General features: G+C 51.1%; 10 protein-coding genes across 10 annotated transcripts; 4 read left to right on the top strand and 6 right to left on the bottom strand.

Moving 5' to 3' along the window:
• Nucleotides 1–1,003: 1,003 nt before the first annotated feature.
• On the bottom strand, nucleotides 1,004–1,752 carry CTAM01_04717 (prefoldin; the record flags this gene model as incomplete). The annotated part of the gene is made up of 4 exons (XM_060520747.1): nucleotides 1,004–1,041; nucleotides 1,128–1,245; nucleotides 1,311–1,642; nucleotides 1,728–1,752. The coding sequence occupies 4 exons, from the start codon at nucleotides 1,750–1,752 to the stop codon at nucleotides 1,004–1,006; spliced, it is 513 nt and encodes a 170-aa protein (XP_060384701.1).
• Nucleotides 1,753–2,332: 580 nt separating this feature from the next.
• CTAM01_04716 (prolyl-tRNA synthetase) lies at nucleotides 2,333–4,564 on the bottom strand (the record flags this gene model as incomplete). Its single annotated transcript, XM_060520746.1, has 7 exons — nucleotides 2,333–3,681; nucleotides 3,743–3,872; nucleotides 3,923–4,005; nucleotides 4,065–4,155; nucleotides 4,216–4,256; nucleotides 4,315–4,408; nucleotides 4,469–4,564. 7 exons carry the CDS (start codon nucleotides 4,562–4,564, stop codon nucleotides 2,333–2,335), a joined length of 1,884 nt encoding a protein of 627 aa, XP_060384700.1.
• An 804-nt stretch (nucleotides 4,565–5,368) lies between these two features.
• CTAM01_04715 (CBF/Mak21 family protein) lies at nucleotides 5,369–8,618 on the top strand (the record flags this gene model as incomplete). The annotated part of the gene is made up of 4 exons (XM_060520745.1): nucleotides 5,369–6,019; nucleotides 6,077–7,164; nucleotides 7,232–7,742; nucleotides 7,797–8,618. 4 exons carry the CDS (start codon nucleotides 5,369–5,371, stop codon nucleotides 8,616–8,618), a joined length of 3,072 nt encoding a protein of 1,023 aa, XP_060384699.1.
• A 106-nt stretch (nucleotides 8,619–8,724) lies between these two features.
• CTAM01_04714 (uncharacterized protein) lies at nucleotides 8,725–9,617 on the bottom strand (the record flags this gene model as incomplete). The annotated part of the gene is made up of 4 exons (XM_060520744.1): nucleotides 8,725–9,006; nucleotides 9,065–9,093; nucleotides 9,147–9,270; nucleotides 9,567–9,617. The coding sequence occupies 4 exons, from the start codon at nucleotides 9,615–9,617 to the stop codon at nucleotides 8,725–8,727; spliced, it is 486 nt and encodes a 161-aa protein (XP_060384698.1).
• Nucleotides 9,618–10,241: 624 nt separating this feature from the next.
• CTAM01_04713 (thioesterase superfamily protein) lies at nucleotides 10,242–11,254 on the top strand (the record flags this gene model as incomplete). Its single annotated transcript, XM_060520743.1, has 3 exons — nucleotides 10,242–10,383; nucleotides 10,450–11,165; nucleotides 11,228–11,254. 3 exons carry the CDS (start codon nucleotides 10,242–10,244, stop codon nucleotides 11,252–11,254), a joined length of 885 nt encoding a protein of 294 aa, XP_060384697.1.
• A 475-nt stretch (nucleotides 11,255–11,729) lies between these two features.
• On the bottom strand, nucleotides 11,730–11,996 carry CTAM01_04712 (uncharacterized protein; the record flags this gene model as incomplete). The annotated part of the gene is made up of 1 exon (XM_060520742.1): nucleotides 11,730–11,996. The coding sequence occupies one exon, from the start codon at nucleotides 11,994–11,996 to the stop codon at nucleotides 11,730–11,732; it is 267 nt and encodes an 88-aa protein (XP_060384696.1).
• Nucleotides 11,997–12,430: 434 nt separating this feature from the next.
• On the top strand, nucleotides 12,431–13,356 carry CTAM01_04711 (adenylylsulfate kinase; the record flags this gene model as incomplete). The annotated part of the gene is made up of 3 exons (XM_060520741.1): nucleotides 12,431–12,438; nucleotides 12,645–12,897; nucleotides 12,985–13,356. The coding sequence occupies 3 exons, from the start codon at nucleotides 12,431–12,433 to the stop codon at nucleotides 13,354–13,356; spliced, it is 633 nt and encodes a 210-aa protein (XP_060384695.1).
• A 199-nt stretch (nucleotides 13,357–13,555) lies between these two features.
• CTAM01_04710 (V-ATPase subunit C) lies at nucleotides 13,556–15,089 on the bottom strand (the record flags this gene model as incomplete). Its single annotated transcript, XM_060520740.1, has 5 exons — nucleotides 13,556–13,762; nucleotides 13,820–14,312; nucleotides 14,386–14,477; nucleotides 14,614–14,708; nucleotides 14,795–15,089. 5 exons carry the CDS (start codon nucleotides 15,087–15,089, stop codon nucleotides 13,556–13,558), a joined length of 1,182 nt encoding a protein of 393 aa, XP_060384694.1.
• A 1,237-nt stretch (nucleotides 15,090–16,326) lies between these two features.
• CTAM01_04709 (uncharacterized protein) lies at nucleotides 16,327–19,731 on the top strand (the record flags this gene model as incomplete). Its single annotated transcript, XM_060520739.1, has 4 exons — nucleotides 16,327–16,342; nucleotides 16,403–16,573; nucleotides 16,666–19,527; nucleotides 19,583–19,731. The coding sequence occupies 4 exons, from the start codon at nucleotides 16,327–16,329 to the stop codon at nucleotides 19,729–19,731; spliced, it is 3,198 nt and encodes a 1,065-aa protein (XP_060384693.1).
• A 362-nt stretch (nucleotides 19,732–20,093) lies between these two features.
• Nucleotides 20,094–21,778, bottom strand: CTAM01_04708 (F-box domain-containing protein; the record flags this gene model as incomplete). Its single annotated transcript, XM_060520738.1, has 2 exons — nucleotides 20,094–21,351; nucleotides 21,414–21,778. The coding sequence occupies 2 exons, from the start codon at nucleotides 21,776–21,778 to the stop codon at nucleotides 20,094–20,096; spliced, it is 1,623 nt and encodes a 540-aa protein (XP_060384692.1).
• Between the last annotated feature and the right edge of the window lie 1,698 nt (nucleotides 21,779–23,476).

Here is a 23,476-nt window from a genome sequence, read left to right as displayed (position 1 = left end):
TTTTTAGTATATAATTAGTAATTAGTAAGCTAAAAATACTTATCAATAAGTTTACTCCTCTTAAACTAAGCGCTCTCTTTAACTAGCTTAATATTATAGCTATTATAGCTAATATAAGTATATTTAAAAAGTAGTAAAGTACTTTTTAATAATATAGAATTTAGCTAGGTAATATTATAAGTATTATAAATAGCTAGGCTAATATAAATATTAAAATTTAGTATATTAATACTAGCTTAGTTATAATAATTATAATAAACGGACTAAAAGTATATAAAGTTAGGGTAATAAGCTAGTATTTTAAATAGTTTTTATAAAACCCTTTAGATAATAATAATATTTATATAAAAGAATAGATTATATTAAACCTAACTATTTATATAAGCTAGTATTAAAAAGTCTTATACGTATTAAAATAAATAAAGCTCGCTCTATAAGCGGGTAGTAAAAAGTTAGGAGCTATTTTAGTTAGTAATTAGGTATAGAGCGTATTATACTTAGTTTTCTTTAATACGTAATATATAGTACGGCTCCGGCAAATTACTCCGTTAGGGGGACTTAATTTATTATAAAAAGTAGGTTTATAAAAGGATTTTAAAATATTAAAATATCTTATTTAATAGTTTAATAGTATTAAAATATTTAAAGGTTCGTTAAGTATTTAAAATTCGGGTATATAAACGTTAAGTAATATATATTATATTATTAGTATTTAACTTTTATATATATTATAGGCGTTTAGTACTTTTAATATCGAATATACGCAGTTATTACGTTAAAAGTGTTTAGTACCCTTAATATAAGTAACGTATTTAATATAGTTTATATATAAAACGTACGTAGCACTTTAAAAAGAATTATCTTTTATACAATATTATTAACTATACCTACGTTCACTTAATAATAACTATATTATTTAGTACCCAGTGCTATAATAATAATTACGGTTCTATTTTTACATAATAGTTATAGTATTATATTTTTCATAATACCCTATTACTACTTATGCTATTTGGCTTTGTAAAACCTTCTGCCTTAGTACTATTAGTTACACACGATCCGTTAGTATATTCTTAACCATGCTGCCCATTGCCCAGTTGTGTTTCCTAGGGACATGTGGAACTTACCATCCTCGACACTTCGCACATTTAGCGTTTTCCGCTGCACGATCACCTCGAGGTCCTGAATGTTATTCATCAAATTCTGAACCTTGGCTTCGTAGAAACGTTCGGCAGACTCGGTATCCTGCGTAACCGTTAACACACACAATGGTCAGAGGTCAGACCGAACCTCGGGCTTGATGAACATACCTTCTCGACGTAGAATCCTGTGCCTACGTCGACGATGACGTGCTTTGGATCCGAAAGCTCCCCACGTACGTAGAGGGAGTTGGTTAGCGGCACCAGGACAGATTTGTCGCCTGGAGAAATGTTAACTCGGCTGGCCACTGATAAGACGGGAAAGTTGGGGGCCTGCATACCATCGCCAGCACCAGGCCTGGCCTTGACACACCGAAGGCACTCCTTGAACCTGGATTGTGCGCTGTGTAGCTGGGCGAACGAGTTTGTCAAGTGCTCGAGTTCTTCTTCCAATTGCTTCTTGACCTGACTGAGTTGCTGTGTGTCCAGCGTCTCCAGATTGACTGTGGAGCCGAGTCAGCACGGAAATCGACGATGTATACCTGATCTTCATGAGGAGATGGCGGAATCTCAACCGGAAATACTCACTACTCTCGGAACCCTGAGCGGCCATGGTTGATTAAACAGGCTTGCGGGCGAACAAAGTCGTCGGGATACAAGTAGATAATTGAAGTGAGTATGAGTCCCTGCTTAGTACCGAACCCTAGGCGACGGTGAAGGCCCACTTCGGACAAAAGGGCAAAAAGATAAACTTCGGGTTGCTGATGTGATTGAGACCCGATGCTGTGTCAAACTCTCGGGAGGGGACTGAGGTTTGAAGCAAGGCCTGACTACTTGATTGTCGTTCATTAACACCACTCCTTCCCATATTATTGACAGCATTTGTCGCACTTCTCGGGTGGCTATACACGTGACCGCCCCACACCGCGCAGGACATGTCTGGGCAGGCCGCCGTCGCCTGTCACCCAACTCACATCGAGTTTGGTAAGATCAGTAGATAGAGAGAGGTTGCCAGGTCCCTGATGCTTCGACAGCAATGGACATACCTTTTAGCTGTGACATTAAAACGAGCTATTGGAGGCGATTTCCTATTTTCTACGATGGTAGGACATCTGATTTGGAGGTACATGAATGCCTTGTACACGCCGCGTCGCGGGCGCCTCAACGAGACGTCCTAGCGGTCTTCATTCTGCTCAGAGCTGTTCGAGCAACTCTGCCACACGCTGGCGTAGCTCTCTAAGCGGTACCATTTCTTTGATCCCGAATCTGCGGCATTGGACCTCACAATTACCTGTCTCTTTCCATACTTTACCCAGTATGACAAGGACTGGATAACCTACCAAGTCTGCGTCATTCAGCTTCCAACCGAAGGACGCCGACCTATCATCCAGCACCGTGTCAATGCCCCCTGTGGCGATCTCATCATACACTTGGCTAGCATCTTCAGCTAGAGTAGGAGTGGAAATCACCACGACTTCGTAAGGGGCAATCACGCGCGGCCATTGTAGGCCCTTCGTGTCTGTCAGATGCTCAGCTACGGCCCCTATGAGTCGGGAGACGCCAATTCCATGGCACCCCATCTGCATAGGTGTCTTTTCCTCAGCCAAAGCTGGCTGACCATCGTGCTGACTTGAATTCGCACGAGTTGGTACGGATACTGTTGCATCGAGTGGCTCCGAGTATCGAGTTCCTAGGTAGAATGTGTGCCCAAGCTCCAGCGCCTTCTGCAGCTCGAGAACGCCACTGTCGCAGCAAGGGCATCTGTCACCATCGCGAGCCGCGAGCAGGTGGATTGGTTGTCCAACCTGAGTTCTGGTAATGATGGTTGAGTCTACTCCATCTTCGGGAACATCCAACCCTGACAAAGGCGATGATTTACTTTCTTCTCGTAGAACCTCTTCTAGGTTGCTGGTCAATGTGGAGTGTATGATGTTAATGATCTGGGGCCGGGTGGCCGCAGTGTCCGTGCTAGAACTCGTTGATGTAATAGCTGCCCGCCACAGTGATACGGCATTCTCAGTGCTTGCGTCCAGATCAGCGACAATTGTCTTGATGGCCGAAATCCTGAGATCTTTCTCTCCGTTAGATTCATCCTGGCTTCGGCCTGGATACCAGGCATTCACCAAGGTCTTGCGGTCTTTACTGATGCCTCGCCACACCCTTATTGAAGCAGATGCAGGACTTGGGGCTTCAGTCGGACCGCATGGTCCTGTGCTGTCGACGGCCGCTGTCCTTGGCTCGGCGACCTCGGCGTTAGCAGCGTAGCTACAAGTATTGCAGGTGACCAGAGTGTCCTCCCCAATTGAGGTGGGCAAGTGATACTCATGGCTCAGATCGCCTCCCATGTCGCCGGAGCTCGCTTTGGCTACTTTCACCGGCAGCTTCAGTGCTTTGAAAACGCCGGTGTATGCCGACTGGACCTTCTTATAGGTCTCTAAGGCCGAATTCGCGGAGACATCAAAAGTATAGAGGTCCTTCATGGTGAACTCGCGGGTTCTTAGTAGTCCATGGCGCGGACGAAGTTCGTCACGGAATTTGCGCGCTAGTGATTTCAACATGAGTTATTGGGTTGCAAACGAGGTCTGTGAAGTTTCTGTGCTCACTGATCTGATAGAGGCGAAGGGGCAGTTCTTTGTAGGATTTCACAGTCTTCGCCACTAGAGTAGTAATCTCTTCTTCGTGGGTGGGCGACAGCATGTATTTGGACCCTTTGCGGTCCTCGAAGCCGAAGAGCTTTGCCAGTCAGCCGTAGGATCAAGGTTTTTGAGACAGCATGCACTGACCTCAGCCTCTAGTTGTGTAAGACGGCCACTCCTCTCCCAGAGGTCCTTGGACGTAATGGTTGACAGAGCTACTCTCGAGGCTCCTGTGGCAGACGTCAGTAAATGGCAGCGGCCGGCAACCGAGGTGTACGAGAAAACTTACCGAGTTCTTGCATGTAATAGTCAATGACGCCCTCGAGTTTCCGTTGGACACGCTGGCCAAGAGGAAGTAGATGGAAAATGCCAGAGTGTGACTGAAATATGAGGAATGAGCAAAATCTCCCATCTCAATACCCCTTCACCGAATCACCTACCTGTCGCAAGAATCCGGCGCGAACAAGCTTTTCATAGGCGCCTGAGTTTCTGAATTGAGCATGCTGACAATCGAGATAGGCAGCATGCGATAGACCTACCTTCGCCTCGTTCAGGTGTCATTCCTCCGGTAGGGACCCAAACAGTTGACAGTCGATTCCTGGTGCTACCAGCGCGGTAGCCGCGGCTGAATGACTGATGGCATGTAAGCAATGTCATATGAGTTTATTGCTTCAAAGGCATATGTGTACCTACCTGGCTACTGCCATTGAACGGTAAGTTGCCATGGCTTGCCTTCGTGCTATGAGGCGTCGACAAGATAGGGAGTCTCCATGCGCGACTGAAAGACATGTTGCCGTCGAAAGTAAGTACGCCAGCTGACGAGGTAACTCTGGAACACGTTCGCTGACCAACACTCTCAAGTGAGTTGCTGGTTCAGTAGCGATGACCAATATCTTGACCTTGAAAGCCTCCACCAAGATGGAATGATAGTGGTGATTGATCAACCCTTGAACGAGCTGGCCGCTTGAGGACTTGTCAATCGGGAATCAGCAAATGGCACAGGCTGGCAATGGACAATTGATTAGTGAGACTGGCGCGAAGACAAGATCTACTCTTATTGGGGTCACAAGAGGCCAGGTGATGGAGGCTACGTCAAATTTTGTTTGACCACAATCTTGGATTACTTTGGATGAGAGGGCTATTAGCGACAAATTGGCTTACCTAGGTAGACGGGGCCAGATGGATGCGCGACCCGAATTTATAGCGTTATTACCTTACTCCGAGTTGCCTTGGGTACTCCAAGTTGGAGATGACAATACAGATTGGTAACATTCAATTGGGTTTACCGTTCCACTTAAGGAGGTATCCGTACCTAGACCGGGAGGCTCGACCACGACTTCGACCACCTCAGGTCCCGTCACGTTGCCGTCCCTGCTTATCGATAAGAAAGTTGACCCCACTCCTGGCTCTCAATGCCTTTTTTTTTTTCTTGCGACAACCTTTCCTCGCTGCATTGCAGGTTCTGCTTCTTGTACATTTTGGTGTAATACAGGGGATTTTTCTCTCCTTCACACGGTTCGTTATTGTGTTCTTCAATCATTTATCCAGGACTCTCCCTCTTCTTTTGGCTGCGGTCGTAACCTGAAATACATGATGGGCAAGCCAAAGAGGCAATCTGCCGGCAGGGCTCGACAGCCAGTGTCCTTGAACCCGGAATCATTTTCGAATCTCACAGCCAAGATCGAGGGGAAACTAGGCAAAGCTGTCAAAGATAACTCAACCGATAACAAGAAGCGCAAACACGTCTCCGACGAGCCATTGGAGAGCTCGCATCAACGGAAAAAGCACGCCCATCGTCGCGACAAGTCCACGAGCGGGCGAGGCGACATTACGACCAAGGTGAAGGGCAAGAAAGGCGCGCTCCTCAACCGCGAGGATCTCCTTGAGGAGATCAGGGCTTTGGGAGGAGACGAAGAGGACCTGAAGCTCATCGGAGACATTGATTCGGACGACGAGGACGCCGCTGAGGAAGCCAACTCTATGGCCAATATTGACGGAAAGCTTCAGAGTGAGCTTGCTGCTTTCGCAGCCCAGCTCGGCCTCCAGCAACATCACGAAGCAGCAACAGCCCAGGATGCAGAAGAATCCCCGGAGGAGGAGGAGACAGAGGAGGACGAAGCGAGCGAGGCAGATGAAGTTGGTGAAAGCGACGACCAGTCTGCCCAGGAGGACGCAGCTGCAGAAGTCCATGCACCGCAACAACCTCCCCGTAAGGATGTCAAAGATACGTTCAAGAAGCAGTTCGTGAGCAGCCACCTGACCCAAGTTCCCGTCATGCATATGCTGACCTGTGCCCGCCAGAAATTCGAACCTCGTGCTGATTGGCACGGGGCGGAACTGAGCCAGCTCCCAGACCCTACGTCCCCCGAAGTGAATGGTTTCCTTGGCGTCATCAGTGCTCTCAAAGCTCATGCAGTCGCTCTTCTGGAGGCGGATGCGGCAGCGTACAATAAGAGCGTCCTGGCATCATCCTCTCGAAAGTTCCTCTCCACCATCATGTCTTCCGGAACGCTCTCCGACAAAGTCTCTGCTCTCACCTTGGCAATTCAAGAGTCACCACTGCACAATGTCAAGGCTTTTGAGTCTCTCCTAGGCCTTGCGTCCAAAAGGAGTCGTGCTCAGGCCATTGGCGCTCTTGGCGCTCTGGTTGATCTGCTCGGTCCGGGTCTAGTCCTACCCCCTAATAGGAGACTGCGTGCCTTTCAGACTCAACCTGGTCTCATTGGAGTTCTGCAGCGATCCTCTGTCAAGAATTGGAACTCCAGCCAAGCCTTACCGGGTCGCTTAACGGATGCACACCTCATCCAGTGGGCTTACGAGGATTGGCTCAAGATATCATACTTCAAGATCATCCAGCTCCTTGAGGTCTGGTGCAACGACGAGATTGAATACTCTCGCACCCGTTCCATCGACTTTGTCTACGGCCTGCTCAAGGACAAGCCCGAGCAAGAGACCAATTTGCTCAGGCTCTTGGTTAACAAAATGGGCGACAAGGACCGCAAGATTGCCTCAAGAGTTTCCTACCTTCTTCTTCAGCTTCAGAACACCCACCCCGGAATGAAGCAGGTTGTGATCAAGGGCATAGAGCAGGAAGTTCTACTCCGACCAGGTCAAACTTTCAGGGCCAAGTACCACGCTACGAACACTCTGAACCAGACGATACTGAGCAACCGCGAAGGTGGCACGGCAGAGGCACTGCTCCGCATTTATTTTGAGATTTTTGTTACTCTTCTCAACAGTTCCGCACTTGGCAAAGCATCTGCCGAAAGTCAGCAGGATCGTGCTTCCACAGAGACTGGCGTTACAACGGAGACAGCCGATAAGCTGGTTACCGCAGTATTGACAGGTATCAACCGCGCTGTGCCGTTTGTGGCCGAGCAAGACCCGATGTAAGTATTGCTTTTTCAATGGTTTCTGTGCTTCTGAATTTTCGAAGTAACTGACACTCGCATGCAGCCTCGAATCCCAAATGGACACTCTTTTCCGAATTGCGCACTCGACGAACTTCAACACAAGTATTCAGGCGCTAATTCTGATTCAGCAAATATCGGTGTCAAGGCACCTGGCTTCCGACAGGTTCTACAGGACGTTGTACGAATCCTTGCTGGATCCGCGACTTGCCAACTCCTCTAAACAAGCCCTTTATTTGAACCTGATTCTGAAGTCTCTCAAGGCCGATGTTGACACGAGGCGGATTAAGGCCTTTGCGAAGAGAATGTTGCAGATTCTCAACTTGCACCAGCCTGCTTTCGTCTGTGGCTTGATATACGTGGTGTTCCAACTGCGGACTCAGTTCCCCGACCTTAGAGCACTCCTTGAAGAACCAGAGGATAACGACACAGAAGAGGCGACTAGCCAGCCCTCGGCAGAGGATCAGAATGTATCTGTTTCTAGAGGAAGTGTGTACGATGGCCGCAAAAGAAACCCAGAACATAGCAATGCTCAGAACAGCTGTCTCTGGGAAATTGTAAGCTTGTACCTGTGTTTGAGTTCACGAGACTCCGTTTGCTAATGAATGCAGATACCACCCCTCACTCACTTCCACCCGTCTGTGTCTCTACTGGCCGCAAGTCTGTTCTCAAATGAGAAGCAGATGGCCAAACCCGACCTAGAGAGCCATAGCTTGATCAGATTCCTCGACAAGTTTGTGTACCGCAGCCCGAAGGCGGCAGAGACTGCTAGGGGAGCATCTATCATGCAGCCGGTCCGCAATCCTGATTCTGGCAGTATCTGGCTCGCGAAGAGAACTGGCTCAGGTGCAGCTGCGCCAATTAATACGCCTAAGTTCTGGAACAAGAAGGTAGACCAGGTCGCAGCGGAGGATATCTTCTTCCACGAATACTTCAAGCAAGCGGGCAAGAAGGTCGAGGGTGGTAAGAAGATCACTGAACAATCGTCATCTGGACTAGATGAGGTCAGTGCCGAGGATGACGCCGAACAAGAGGATGAGATTTGGAAGGCCTTAACTGCCTCGCATCCCGATGGTCCAATCGAGAGTGACGATGACGACCTTGACATGGATGGATTCGACGACAGCGATGACGAGTCCGATGGTGGCGTTATCTTCTCTGACGGCTCCGACGCCGAACTTTCGGATGGCGACGAAGATGACGGAGACGACGAAGATGCTGGCGAACTCCATGGCGAGGAAGGAGACGACGATGAGGCGATGGAGGATGAGGGTGGCCCCGAGCTGTCTGCAGTACCTGGAGAGGCCGAGGAAACTAGCCAGAAGAGCAAGAGCGCCGCCCGATCATCCAGGAGGAAACTCAAGGACTTGCCCATGTTTGCGTCGGCAGATGATTATGCCGAACTCTTGGCGGCAGAGGAGGAGGACATGTAATCGGACCAAGAAATTCTCAATAGATATCATATTGTATGTCTGGGTTAGAAAAGCCCATGAGATGAGAACTCCTGATCAACTCGCTCCCGGCCCATCCCATATCTACCTATGTGTCAAACCACTCAAGGTCGTCATCTTTAGTGAATATGGCTCTATACGTCTTGTCTCCATCCGAATGCTCAGTCTCTTCAGTGTGAATGCTGTGAAGTTTTGGCGGCTCAGCTCCGGGCACGAAGGCGCGGAAGTGAATGTAGGCAGGCCCCGACTCAGGTAGGGCTGGGATTCGGACCTTGCCAAAGAGGTGGATTCCGTAAGCCGAACTGGCAACTCTTACGGCCACAAAGTTGTCCGGGCCAAAAGCGGCTAGTTGGTGATCGTCGAGGTGTTGCTAGGATCTGTTTGAGCGGACGCGATGGCAAGGCGTGGCAAAATGATGATTGACTTACAACAGCCTGAAAATACTCGGGCTCGTGCTCTGATGATGGAGTGTCAGTCCATGGCTTGTTTCCAGTGGAGAATGTGACTTACTTTGATGCTCACGTCGGATGTGGAGAAGCTCTTTTTTGAGATCGTGCGCGATCTCTTGGAATACCTTGATGGACTCTTCCTTAGGCGCGTGCACAGCGCCCAGATCTACGGTTTCTGCCGTGGCCTAGAATGGACGGAGCACGGCAATAGGTCAGCCGGTGTCAACATGACAGTAGGTCGTTTGCTTATTCGGCATGCGGAGGAAAATGAAAGGCAGTACCATTGCGTGTGTTGCTATATCTTTCTGCCGAATTCCTAGCAGCCGTTATGTGATGTTTGTTGTTAGATGGGACGAGTATGAGATGAAGTTGATTGACAGTGAATGCCAGAACCAACTGAACGACTGCCTCGTGGACGGCGGTGTCTCATTAAAGTACCAGAAGGCCAAAGGTCAGATGAGGGGTATGTATCCATCTGTACCAGGCCTCCAGGCTCGTCACGTTGCTTGCGCCTGCACCCGTACTTTGTCATTCAAGTTTTGAGGTCTGGCCAGGACCCCTGGAGCCACACGGACCGATGCCGCATGAGAACCAACCACTGAGGTAAGGGCGAGGACTCCGTCCTGCCCGTCCCGAGTCTGATAGTTCTACTACGTAAGGAGAGAGATATGATGTCATGTGGCCGGGATCTTGTCTTGATCATACAATCACATTCAAGGACCCTATTGCGTAGAGTGTACAGGGGGCCGGGCGAGGCTACGACACTAGAAGTTACATGTATGTTATATCTGCAGCAAAGTATGGTTCCAAGTTCAGAATGGAGGAGTGTGCTGTTAAAATAAAGCATCAGACAAGCGCCAGGAGTGGAAACCATCCTACCCGTATTCGTAAGTCCAGGTGAAACCCCCATTGATACATATTTTTGGCTAGGTATTTCTTCCGCAATAGTTCGCTTAATGAAGTCTCGTTTAGTGTCATGATGCTGTGCTACCTTATTGCCGGGATCAAGGTACCTCACCTGAACAGTTAAGCTACCCTACCTGTAGCCTCGGCATACGAGTGACAAACCGCGACAAAGGTCAATCTCGACCTTCTCCTATGCCTCACACATCAATCGTAAGCTTCAATGCTGTTGCTCGATTGACCAGCTGTATCCATGGCAACATCACCCTTTCTTCCGCTTCGGCGACTTCTTAAGCAGCCTGCAACATTGGCCTCCCCTAACGCGCCAATCTTGCAAACCTTCGCCCGTCGTCAGCAGGTTTGGCTCCGACGCTATCACCAAGGCATCAATGCAGGTAAGTTACTTTGCTTTGGGAAGCCCTTCAAGAACATTAGCCATTGAGCTCACACAGTTATTGTAGGCACAGCATCGCAACCGAAAAGCCCTTCCCGGTTTCGCAAAGCCATCAGCTTCGGCGCATTTGGACTGCTGTTTACGAGCCTGGGTTTCGCTGCAGCGGCGAGCCCCCTACTGCCCGGTCTGCTTGACGCGGCAAGACCCCGGTCTGATGAAGATACCCTGCAAGCCTACGTACCCGAAAACGACGAGGCCGCAGTGGTGAATGATTTCGTCAACAACCACCCTATTGCGGCCGAGATGCGCCGGAATCCCGACATGACTGAATCTCGGCCCCACATGAGACTCCCCGATGCGCTGCGGCGGCATAATCTCACTGGCGGCACGCTTCTTGGGCCGGGTCGAATCACAGTTCCCCCTGTATGCTGGACTGAAAAGGGAGGCAAGTCTCTTGTTTCAATCTCCCATCTGGGCACAGACATTTGTGGTCACCCTGGCATTGTGCATGGTGGATTGCTTGCTACAATGCTGGACGAGGGTCTGGCGCGATGCTGCTTTGGTGCTCTTCCACACAAAGTGGGCGTTACGGCCAAGCTCGAGATCAACTATAGAAAACCAGTGCACGCAGGCACGTACGTTGTTTTGCGGGCGCGTACGACAAGAGTAGAAGGGCGCAAGGCATGGGTTGAGGGCCAGCTGGAAACGCTCCCGGTGGATGGAGAAGAGCCTCTCGTCCTAGCGCAAGCCTCTGCGCTTTTTGTCTCCCCCAGATTTGCATCTGTAAGTGACTTTTTCTCTTACTGCTTGGATCATTGAGCCACAATACTGATATCCAAAAAAAGGTAATGGCCAAGCTGAATGCGACTTGAGACCTTTGCAAACGCAAACCAGAGCGCGACATTTCGATTCTACTTATACTGAAAATTTCAACAGTCGGATAGAATGCGATGGGGCGATTAGAGAGAAGACACGGCACCGAATTCAGAAGGGTTTTGCGAGAGAGATCGATGCACTGAGCTGAAAGCGCATGCTCAACCCGATCCGACTTAGACTATTCGAGCCAGTAGCCCTTCCACACTCTGTGGAACGGATTCTGAATACAGGCCATGAGCCCTCCTGGATGGATTGATAGATGGCTCTCATGAGGGTGGGCGCAGCAGAATAGCTCCCTCTCACGACTTGTAGCGTATGGCGAATACTACGCTATAGATAGCCCCGCGACCTGGCTTGAGCTGATAGATAACTTGCAAGTGAAAATTACGGCCGGTGAAGAGGGATATTGTCCAGCAGAACATTTAGTCAAGATTTCGAAATGCGCGACTCTAGTTGAGTACAGTTGTAATGTCATAGCCGTTCAAGGTGGCCCGGAGCGGTCCCTAGGTGAGACGGAGGAGGTTTCGGCACCGACGTGAAGCGCGGCGCGGCATCCGGGAACGGAGCGGGAGTCGGCACTCGGTCAGTCGGAGGCAATACCTCCCAATGGGCAGGAACCAGCCAGATTACAGGCCTCTGACGTGCTGGTCCCGCCAAGCGATGATCCACCTCTAGCCGATCTGACGCCATCGCTCGGCGCAGACTCGCAGTGTCCCGGTAAGAAAGTACTTGCATCATGTTGCGGATTCTATTGATTTTTTTTTCTGCTGTATCCTAGGTCATTGGATCATTCCCTGCGGTATCCGTAAGGCACTGAACCCGGGTGCGGAGAAGGCCAAAGCCAGACAAAGTACCTCTCTCATGAGGCCACTGTCCATTTTGTAGTGTTAGGGAGTTTTGGGTACATCGCCTGATGCTGACTTCTCCGTGATCTTAGCTCGTGTGAAGTGAAAAACGAGAGGGAAAAATGGAGGGGAGGAGGTGGGGTGAAAAGCATCTTAGTACCCTCCCTACTCGGTCCGTTGTCGTGAGAGTCGTGTATGCGAGCGCATCTGTGTGTATATATGTATGAGTGATTGTTGCCGCTGCGCCTGATTTTAGTTCACACTTTCGTTCCTTCAACACCATTCTCCCCTTTAGTCCTTACCACCAGATACCCAATTGAATTCACAATGGCTACGTAAGTATGAGTCTGGAAATCTAGGCTTCCGTCATGACAGGACCAAAATTGCCCCTCCATGAATTTCCTTCTGCTATCCCATCGACCCCGCAGTCGTCGCACCTGCCTGCGGCGAATGCTCTGCAACTCTTCGCCTTCACGTCCGCAACTCGACAGCTGGCGGCATAACGAACAAATTGGCTGATTTTTGTCCTCCGATATCATAGCAATATTACGTGGCATCCCTCACTCTCGCGCTCTGAGCGTAACCAGCTGCGCGGGCAGCGTGGTTTCACCCTCTGGCTCACAGGACTTTCCGCCTCTGGCAAGTCCACCGTAGCAACCGCTCTGGAACAGCACCTTTTGCACCTGGGAGTTGCCGCCTATCGTTTGGACGGTGACAATGTACGCTTCGGCCTCAACAAAGATCTTGGTTTCTCCGAGAAAGACCGTAATGAGAACATCCGTCGCATCGCTGAGGTATGGTCATTTACTCAACCCTTTGGGCTTGATCTTCCGTCCCAAGTACGACCACCGTCAGAGAGTACGCGACTAATGCCGCAGCAGGTCGCTAAGTTGTTTGCCGATTCTTCGACCATTGCCATTACCTCCTTCATCTCGCCGTACCGTGCAGACCGTCAAGTAGCTCGTGAGCTGCACAGCCAGACTGGCCAGAGCAGCGACGAAGCCATTCCATTCATCGAAGTCTTTGTCGATGTGCCTCTCGAGGTCGCTGAGCAGCGTGACCCCAAGGGTCTGTACAAGAAGGCTCGGGCGGGAGAGATCAAGGATTTCACCGGCATCTCAGCCCCTTACGAGGCACCCGAGAAGCCCGAAATTGTTATCAGGACCGACAAGTCGAGCGTCGAGGAATGTGTGGCACAAATTGCCGAGTGGCTGATCAAGGAGGGTCTCATCACTGCGAGTAAAACGGCCTGATGTGTATGGTCCTACAATTGCATGGGCGGCCGGTTCTCATCTTGTTTGAACTAGGAGTTACCTACTAGCTACAGCCCAGAGCTTTCTAACCACGGTCTAATGCCCCTCAAAAAAATACTACGCGTTTTCGGTGCAAGGTCGCGTCTGAAGCGCGGGACTGCATGCGCCCGCCATGCTGCGATTGTGTAGGTCTACGCAACTAAGAGTAGTCAAACTCGTAGTAAACGTAAGCTGTATACTCGTGTCCCTCGCCTCCGCCGAGACCAACAGCAGCCATCTCGGACGACAGTGCTGCGTCGTCTTTGGTAATTTTCCCGCGCTTGTCTCTGCCAAAGGCGTTGCCTCCTAGATACGAGTAATTAGAGTCAAGCGCTGTCTTGACCTTCTTGACCAGCTTCGAATTCGTCTGTCCGCCGCGTTAGCATCGTAAGCAATGACTTGAGCGAGAGAGATGTGTGCTAACCTTGACAAGAACACTGACATAGTCGAGCGGGAGTCCGTAGCGGAGAACAGCCTCGACAAACACGCGCAGTGCGAGCACATGCAGCCAGATCATGACGCTTTCGCTCCAGCCTGTCCGGCCGATTCTCAGAGCCTCTCCCCATGTCTTCTTCTCTTCACGAGCCACCCGGTCAAGCTCGCGTTGCTCTTCCTCCTTTCCGCCCTCCACGTACTTGTATTGACGCGGAGTCCATTTTTGCTCGCGACATTTCGCAAGGAACTCTGCACTGTGTTTTTTGAATGACGTAGCGGCGTACAAGGTGAACTCTTCGTCCGTCGCGACCTGCACAGCAGATCGGGGAACCACCATCGGTGCCAGTGTTTCGTAACTCTTCAAGAAGTCCTTCTTTGCATTGTTCGGCACAACAATAAGATGTGTCTCTAGGTATTCCGAGTCCTGGATGAGGAGGGCGGGATCGACAACGGGAGTGAGGGACTTTGTCGCAAGGTTGCCACTGTAATACCGCTGTCAGCTATCAAGTCGTCGTTGGGCTAGGAAAAACGATGAGCCTTGGAAACAATACGTACGTCTGCTTGCGCTGGAGAGTGGCAAAGTTTGTCTTGACTGAGTTATACTGGTTGAACTTGCTCTTCACATCGTTGTCGGTAGTGACGAGTTCCTGGCGCTTCATTAGTTTCCTGCGGGCCTACTCTATGGATGGCGACCCCGATCCGCGTCGAAAGCGAAACGGATGCAGCAAAGAAAAATCCCGCCGCGAAGCTGTTGGTTCCAGTACGCCCTCTCACTCCACGTACCTTTTGCAGTGTATCGACGAGTTCGCTCAAAGGTTTGTCGGCGCGGTATCGGACCTTGTTCCAGGAAAACGAGTTGACGTACTGGTCGGTGGGCTCTGAGGTACAACCGCCGTCAGTAATATGTACAAGAGATTTGTGGAACAGGCAGCAGCAACGAGGCGGTGCCCTAGACATCTCTCACTATCGTTGACCATCTTCTGCTGGGAGATCTTGTCCTCATCACCATCGAGGATTGACTTCAATGAGTCGGCAACCTTTGCAACGACAGCCTGGCAGGTGGACTCGAGCTTGGCAAGGTCATCGGCTTGCTGAACCAAGGCATCCAGGGTGCCGATTTTGAAATCGGGGATGTTGAAGGGGCGAACACTACCATTCTCGGGCGAAATGGTAGCGCTTAACGAGGATAGGGCATCGTCTTTATCTCCAGAGTCAAAGATGCCGAGAGGCAGTGAGACGAGGGCGTATTTGGTAGACATGCTTCTTGGACTGGATCGGACGCCGGCTAGCTATCCATGCGGCTATGTCAGAGCCTCGAAAGGTCTAGGAAAGTAAGGTGAGGTAAGGTTACGGTAAGTGAAGTCGAGAGAGCTATCGGAAGGTAGGCGGAGTTAGTTAGGCGTCGGTCGATGCAATTGAGAGAAGATGAGAGGTTGTCACTGACCTGGAGGCTGGGGTTTTGAGCAACACCCGCTAGTAAGCAATGACTTTGCGAACTCCAGTCAAGAAATCGCACATGAGTAGGTAGCTGAGATGGTGTCAGTCGAGGGCCGGAGCGGATTGAAATGCAGCAGTGCCCAGTAGTACGGAGTAGAGGAGATAGAGGTTACCTTAGGTGCTAAGCTGAGGCCAGCCTACGGGCCTGCTCCATGTAGCCCCCTACCTGCGCAACGGTGAATCGCGAACGAGGTACTCACAACTTTGCCAGTGTTCAAGTACAGATTTGGTGTACCAAGGTGGAAGAGGTACGTGGATATGGCATCAGCGGTTAGGTACCTGGAAAGCGGGCGACCTAGCGGGGCGCAGTAGCCGGTTACCTCAAAGCTGTGTGGTGGTTCGTCATTCACTCGGCGATAGCCTGAGAGGTAGCCAGCGGGTCTGCTGCCATCTACTAAGGTGCCAGCCCACTCCGTAAGACCTTCCTGCTATACATGGAAAGCTGCTAAGATCAAGCTTGATCTCTCCACTCGACATCCCAATGCTGTCCAACGCTGCTCACGCCATACCTCCCCAACTTCGACAGCCACTGCGCATTTGCAAAGCGTAAGATTTGTCCAGACATCGCTCCGCGGTTCTTGGTTTCTTCCCTATCTTTCCTTCCAGTATTTCGCCCATCGCGAATGCGCATCGCCAGATTTCGCTGTCGCTATTTCATTGTATAGTTCCAAACGATCAAGGGTTTTCGCTTTGCTACAATCTAAGTCGTTACCTTGGCCGAATCTAACAACGATGACGACCAGCTGGCGTCGTTGCATTATCAAAAAGAGAAGCTGACTCGGCAAGTCATCACATGCTGTCGAGTCGCCTTGGTGATCCATCCGGGGTTTCGTGATGCCCTCTTGCATTCGCGGGTTTTAGCATACGTATTTTTTGCCATCCGGATTAAGGACCTAGCAACAGTCCTCGCCGGGGCAGAAACCTCGAAAGGCACCGCTGTGCTCCAATCTTTCTTGGAGGGACGATGCTGAATTTGTGACGCGACTGTCATCCACAGCCATGGCTACAACCGCAAGTAAGTAAAAGGCACAATGCACTTTGTTTTTTGCGCCCCGACTAATCGTCTTCTGCAAAGTATCTCCTCAACCTTCAGACCCTGCGCGACGACCTACACCGCTTGCTGATGCCTCTATCGCTACCGCTACCGGCACTGGCACTGGCACCGCTGTTGGCACTGGTACCGATAGTAGCGCTCGCAACGGTTCTGCAGTACAAACCCCTGTACTGAGCGTTACGAGTGAAGGAGGTTTGTAGGCTATTCTTATGTCTTTAATGCTACTGCTCGTTGAATGGCCAGGCAGGAACACTGAAAAGGCGTTGCTGACTTTCGAGCTGTAGGCGCGGCGAATGGATTCGGTGTCTTGCAACACACTGGCCCCCCAGTACAGGATGATATTCCGGGCCTTTATAGAGATGGACGTGTACGTAACCCTGTGCCTAGTAAGCTGAAGGGCAAAACCGACGCGACGAAAGGGAACTTCGGAGTTATGCACATAGACCTCACTACTACCAACGAAAGTCGGGAGCGTGATGCAGCAGCCAAACGCACGAGTGAGGGAACGCAGCTTGCGGCCAGACTGGCCCAGACAGACCGTTACATTCCCATCAGACGGAGCAAATTTATCTATCGACCAGAAGTCCATGCCTCGAACAGTCCACCGCAGCTCAACGCACCGCATCCCAGCGCACCGCAGCCGAACGCACCGCAGCTGAACGCACCACAACTCAACAAACCGCAGCAAAACGCATCGGGACTCGATAAACCGCAACTGAATAAACCGCAACCTAGTACACCGCAGCTCAATGCTCCGCAGCCAACACCGCTACTCAATAAACCGTGGCCCCCTAAAACGCCGCTCACCACACCGCAACGAAATGCCCCCCAGCTCAACCGACCCCAGCTGAACACGCCATATATTCGGGAGACTGTTGGAGACACGGCGCAGGTGCGGAGGAGGGCCTCGACACTTACGACCGTGGAGACAATAGCCGAACAAGCTCGACTCTTGACTCTGTTGCGAAGCCTAGACCCTGATCTGGTTGTTGATCAGCTTTGCAAGGGTCTGAAATTCTTTGGAGGGATTACCAATGAGCGCACATCACCCGGCGCATCTTTTCCCATCAGCGCTGAGGCGAATGGTTCTGGATCCCTCTTTGTTGGCTGGCTGGCAGAGATCTTTCCAGCTCTAGACCAAGGGGTAATGCCGAGCGCACACCAAACGAAGCTGAGACGACCGCGTGGTCGTCCCAAAGGAAGTAGGAATGCGAAGGGAAAACAAGCTGGCCATAGTGGGCAACGACTCGTTTCAAGAGCTCATGCAGCAGAAGCAACAACGGACAACAGTGCAGGTGATGACGCGGTGGATGCTAGTTGGGTTGACATTGATGACACCATTGCAGATACTGACAGAGAGCGTTTGCAAGTGGACGCCGAGCGGGTGGTTGAAACTCCAGCTTTCAGTCAGGTAGTCTCCGGTCCAGGTGCTTCCGGTGGAATGCCGGAATCTGGCTCCGCCCAGACCTCGACAACTACGCCTGCCCCCAAGCGGAGAGGGAGACCTAAAGGCTCGAAAAATCGACCGAAAGATACGGTGCCCTCGGCCAACGATGCTCATGAGGATACGAATGGTGTATCCGGGACCCCAGTGATGATTCAGCCAACAGCAGTTAACCCTCCCGAATCCTCAAGCACGACTGGGGGTCTTGACGAGCTCGGATCGCCGCTTGTCAAGAAGCGGAAAGGAGGCCCTGGCCGTCCTAAGGGATCCAAGAATCGACCGAAAGGATCAGCAAATGTCCACGGCTCTCAATCTCAACAAACACCACCTAAATCGGATGCAAACGACCAACGAAGCGGGCCACAACCTGCCGCTGCGGGTGATTTAGCTCTGCCGGCGCCTGCTGGTGGTTCCACATCCTCTACCCGAGAACAACAATACGAGCAGCGACCGGCCATTCCGGTAAATGTTGCTTCTCAGTTCGGACCGGAGACTGTCAGCGAATCCGCTGCCATGAAGCAACAAGTCAGCAAAACCTCCAGAGTCGCAAAGCGCAAACGGAAGGCTTCTCAAGAAGACAGAGACAGTAATGCCGGCAACGAGTCGCTAACAGATGCCTCGACTTCAGATCCAAATAATGTTAGACTTACTGCAATCACCAGTGAGAGCCCTTCGTCACCGCAGATGGCCCGGTCTCAAGGACTACAAGTGCAGGATCACACTCATGCCCATCAGCCAGTGACCAAGAGGCAGAAATTACCGAATCATCAGCGCCAAGATGCTGCCTCAAACAGTGGAATGACGCAAGCTAGCCAGAACAGTCAGACTGGACAAGGCGGGCAGCGCGTGCCACAATTGTTAGAGCCAACGCAGACAGACCTTCACAACAGCAGCCTCACAGATGCCAATAATCATAATCTTCAGAAGCCGAGGAACCAGATGGGCGGCTCGGCAAATCGACCATCGCTCCAGCAAGCCCTCAACGCGCAGCAACCTCAGTCTGATCTACGACTTCAATACAGCCAAAGCCTCATAGCTTCATCCGCTGGCCAAGGAGTTGACAGGACTGAGGTAGCGGAATCCTACTCCTTGAATATGCCATCAAGGCAAGCCATGTACAATCAAGGTGGATCGGCTCAGGGGCAACAGCAACAACATCTCTTTCATCAGCAAGAGCAACATCAGCCAACTACACAGAACCGATCTAATGACAGTCAGCACCGCCTAAGCAGCTCGGGACCCGGCCGGATTCCGTCATCACTAGGGCAGAATGGGGACAGCTATACAGAGTCGACAAGTGACGGAGACTATCAGGGGCTGGTGGGCCTTCAGCACCCTACGTATGGCACCCACATGACCGGATCATCGAGCACGCGAGGAGATAGCTACCGGACTTCGACCTCACGGCCGATACAACAGCAATCATCTGCATTCCATGCACGGCAGGAACACTCAGTACAGAATACGGGCATGTCGTCTTTCCAGGACTATTCCGATTCGACATTTCTGGCAAGTCTGACAACGGCTAATCAAGCAAGCTTGGCGATGAATTCCACACAATACAATGTCGATGGTGCAGAGATGCAGCGTGCATCGCCGAACATGAACTCAACGTATGGCTCGTCGCACTTGGGCCAGTCGTCTTTTGATGGCGGCATGACAGAATCTGCAATGAGAGAACGCATGTATCATACTTCGAGACGTCAGTAAATAAAGACGTAGATGTAACAAGCGCCCACTTACTGCACCGCCTGTAGGTACACTGTGCGACTGGCACCTTGCTCCGACTGGTGTCAAGGGCTCAAAACATATTCCTGACCCCCTGACTACGCAGTTGCGCCATGGAAGAGTTAGGGCAAGTAGGCGGGTGGCCGTCTCAGCTGTGATTCCGAGCATCCTCTACTAAGGATACCCAGCCATGTCGGCGTACCTCGGTCAAGATCCAGTATGTGATAGTCGGTCATCAGTGACAGGCCTATGCGTGGAAAGAGCACGTTGCTGAACGCGTGAATTGTTTGACCTAACTGGGCAAACATATGCCCAACCGGTCCTGGCTATAACAAGACTACAAAGCTAAATGGAAAACTGTTTGATGTTGGTATCTTTATCCAGATCCCAGGTATTGCACCCCTCTCCATGCTGGCCCTGACAAAGAGAATGTGAAAAAAAAGAAGCAAGATATCCAAAGACAAGTCTCCGCTTGAGTTGCACTGGGCCAAATTCCAGGCCTACCTTAACGCCCTTAAATGCTCAACGCCACGCTGGTTCTCATGCGCCGTCCATAGCATCTTCGTCTATCGCTTCGAGCGGAGGACGAATGGATTCTGGTGTACTTCGTCCGTACCACCACTCATCCTCCTCGTCAATGCCATCATCGCGAATTAATTCCAACATTACTTGTGCATTGCGTTTGATATCCTGGGTACGCTCAACGATGCCCCGCTCCAATATCAAAGCTTCCGCAGTTTTGAGCCAGATTTCTTGTAAGCTAGGGAGGTCAGCCAGTACGTGTCGGACATGCTCACGCTCCAGCGGTCCCATGGGCATGCCGGCTGCTAGACTTGTGTTGAATACCAAGTTCGTATCGGGATCGACTGGCTCATCTAGAGAAGCCCGAGAGGCACGGCGCGTTGATATTCCGTCGTGTTGTGTCGACTTGGTTGAATCTTTGACCGAAATCGAGGACTTCTTTCGGCCCATGCCCATGATACCCCGTCGCTGTTTCGGGGTAGAGTCGATCGAGTCCTTTGAGACACCATTGTACCAAACATCAACGGCTCCCCGCCTGCTGTTATAGCCCTTGATCTCCCAAAGCCTCTCCACTTGTCGCAAGCCTCCAACACATAGAATGGCAACGTGAACCTCATCTGGAGGTCTTTCCTTCAAGTAGCCTCGCAATGATCGTTCAACGCGGCCAGCATAAGATGGCGGGCGTAGCCGTCGGCAGAATGACGAGATGACCAGAGGGAAGACTTGATGGACTCGCAAAAGCGTCTGGTCGTCGTACATGCTTATTATTCGAGCCTCGATCGGATTCAGTGTATATGGCTCGTGCAGTAAGCCATGGCCGTTGTGGTCGAGTATGTGCTGTAAGTGCAGCTTTCGATAGGTTTCGAAAAAATGGAATAAGGTGAAAAGAAGCGGTATCAAGCGACGACGCATACGTTCATGCTGAGGGGCGAACTCGAGACGCTGCGATTCCGTCGTTCGCAGGAAGATCTCTTTAGTGATCCATTCGCACATAAGGTATGACAATTTGGCGGCGACGTGCAAACGATGCCACAAGCCGCATAGGTGATGGAAATTGGCGGCGGTGGGGTCGTTAGATGGATAAAGACGCAAGGCGTATGCCGGGATGTGATGTTCTAGATGATGGCGAACGATGGGCGCCTCATTTAATGTCACGATAGTGTGCCAGGATCTCGAGACTCTGCGAAGATTTAGGACGTCCGTCAATGGCAGCGATGAAATGACTTGAATCTGAAGCTCAGTAGGTAGAGCTAGGAACAATTGACCGAGAGATTGACTGGTGATTTGTTAGAATTGGTATACACAATCGTACGTTGGCTCTAGGGGAGGGTGGCTAACGTCTTTGGCTTCGCGAACGCTGTATACTGTTCGCGATGGTCTACCTGCGATGTTGACTTGTTTTGGAGGATAGAGACCTTGGATCGCAGGCTGAAGAGTCGGCTCTTCTCGGTACGCTTCTGGTCTGAGGGTCGGGGAGTCTCGGTATTGCCTTCATTTGACTTGTAGGTTCGTAACGGCAGAATAAAGGTAGAGGTAGACTGAGATGATATCGGCGGAGAGGGATACTGTTGAGAGGATGGCGTCTGGGAATGGCGTAATTGGTGAAGCTGCTGGGTATCGCGGGTCGCAGGGGACTCATTGAGCTGATTGAGTTTGCTGAAGTACCGCTCGGAAGCGAACTCGGTGATATGCGGCGGATCCATGTTGATGCTATCGCGCTGGACAATGGCTCAGCCTGAGGTAAGAGAAAACGAGGTCTAGGAAGTCCAGCATATGGTCGAGGTACGCTATGTTGAAAACGGGAGGGTTAACGACGGGCGGGGATCGGAAAGTCGAAGATGCCGTGCATTCGCGGCTCAAACATGGCTGAACATTGAAGATATCGGTGATGGTTCGCAGGCGAGAAGAATCGTGGGGGGTGATTTGAACGAACAGGCTGGCGCCCGGCGTCGATTGGGATACAGTCGTCGAAAGGGCAGGCTTCGAGAGTCGATGGGCGAAAGGTAACGATCAACGACAATGGCTATGTAGGGTATCGATATTCGACGGCCGATGAGATGGACCGAAGAGGGTCAAACCAGAGCAAGAGACGAGGAAAGATGGCGAATGAGCGTATGTGACAAAGCTGAGTCGGATAAGGAGATGACAGGCGACCGATAGTGTTGTAGAGAGGCAGAACGTGGTGGTGACGTTTCGAACGTGATGGTCGACGTTGGTTGGAATATGAGGATGCGAGGAAGAAATGGAGGAGGAAGAGGGAGGGGGCACAGGCAGAGCGCGAGGGTGTTGGAGAGGCCCGCCGAAGTCAGGTAACTCACTCTCGCTGGCAGGCAGCACGTTCGGTACTGGTAGTGGGAGAAAGGCGGTGGTGGTGCAGTCAGGCTCAGGTTCCAAGGATCCTTGGTGGGTGGATGAGAGTGGGTAAAAGCGTAGAACCTCTCTATGGGCGACGACGTGGGTATGCACGTAGCTATCCGTTTGGTGGTATGGTATCCAAGCCTGGATAACTTGGTAGACACTGGCGGTCACCTCAGTCTATGGGCGCAAACGTGGGTGAGGTGATGATGAGGTTAGATAGGTATTACGATGCGGTACGAATAGAGAAGAGGCAATGAGAGCAAGTGGGTGGACCTGGAGGCCAGGAACAGGAGAGAGGCAGATGCAAGAAAGCGAGAGAGGGATCGGCTGTTCGCTAATTCTGGGTGGCCCGGCGGTATGTGCGGCGAATTAGTGGAGGTCCAAGTGAGGAAGGGCACCTGCTGGCCTAGGGGGGGGTCGATGATCCCGAAGCGGCGTTTGGCACTGTGATGCAACGGCGCTGACTGGCTGCGTCCTCGGAGAGGGAATGGCCAGAGAAGGGTCTTTTAGGGGGGGGGGGGGGCTTCACTCAACCTAACTAAGGTACCTATCAATTGTGGGTATGTTACCGTGTATCTATTTCTTCACCACCACAGTACGATGGGCGTGGACGGCGGAAGCGAAAGAAAGCGGCCGAAGAAAGCACCGTAAAAGTGCGAGGACGAAGCTTCTCATCCCCACAGTCCTGAGCCTGGCAAGCCGTAAGGCAAGTGAAAGTCGCATTGGATACTTTTTAACGAGTGGTTGAGTTCCATTGCTCTACGGAGCGGATGGTGGTCAGTTGGTACCTTAGTGAGCATACCTACTGTGAGTGTGGCCTTGAGGTTCCCTCTTTCTTTTTTTCTTTCTTTCTTCCCGCTTCTTGTTCCTTTATTAATCAACAATTGGGTCTTGATCTTGACTCTATCCGTAAAATGTCTCTTCGTCCATTTCGCCATCAGGTATCCGTATGGAGGCCAGGTATGGAGGATTGAGGTACTCTAACCATTTGACTCGAGCGACAACTGCAATTGCGACTAATCAGGTGTTTCCATCGGCGAGAT

The sequence above is a fragment of the Colletotrichum tamarilloi genome (genome assembly GCF_030869305.1).
Source record: "Colletotrichum tamarilloi strain Tom-12 chromosome Unknown Scaffold_11.1, whole genome shotgun sequence".
Lineage (NCBI taxonomy): Eukaryota > Fungi > Ascomycota > Sordariomycetes > Glomerellales > Glomerellaceae > Colletotrichum > Colletotrichum tamarilloi.
Note: the sequence above shows the minus strand (reverse complement) of the source record. Positions and strands in the feature narration are given on the sequence as shown.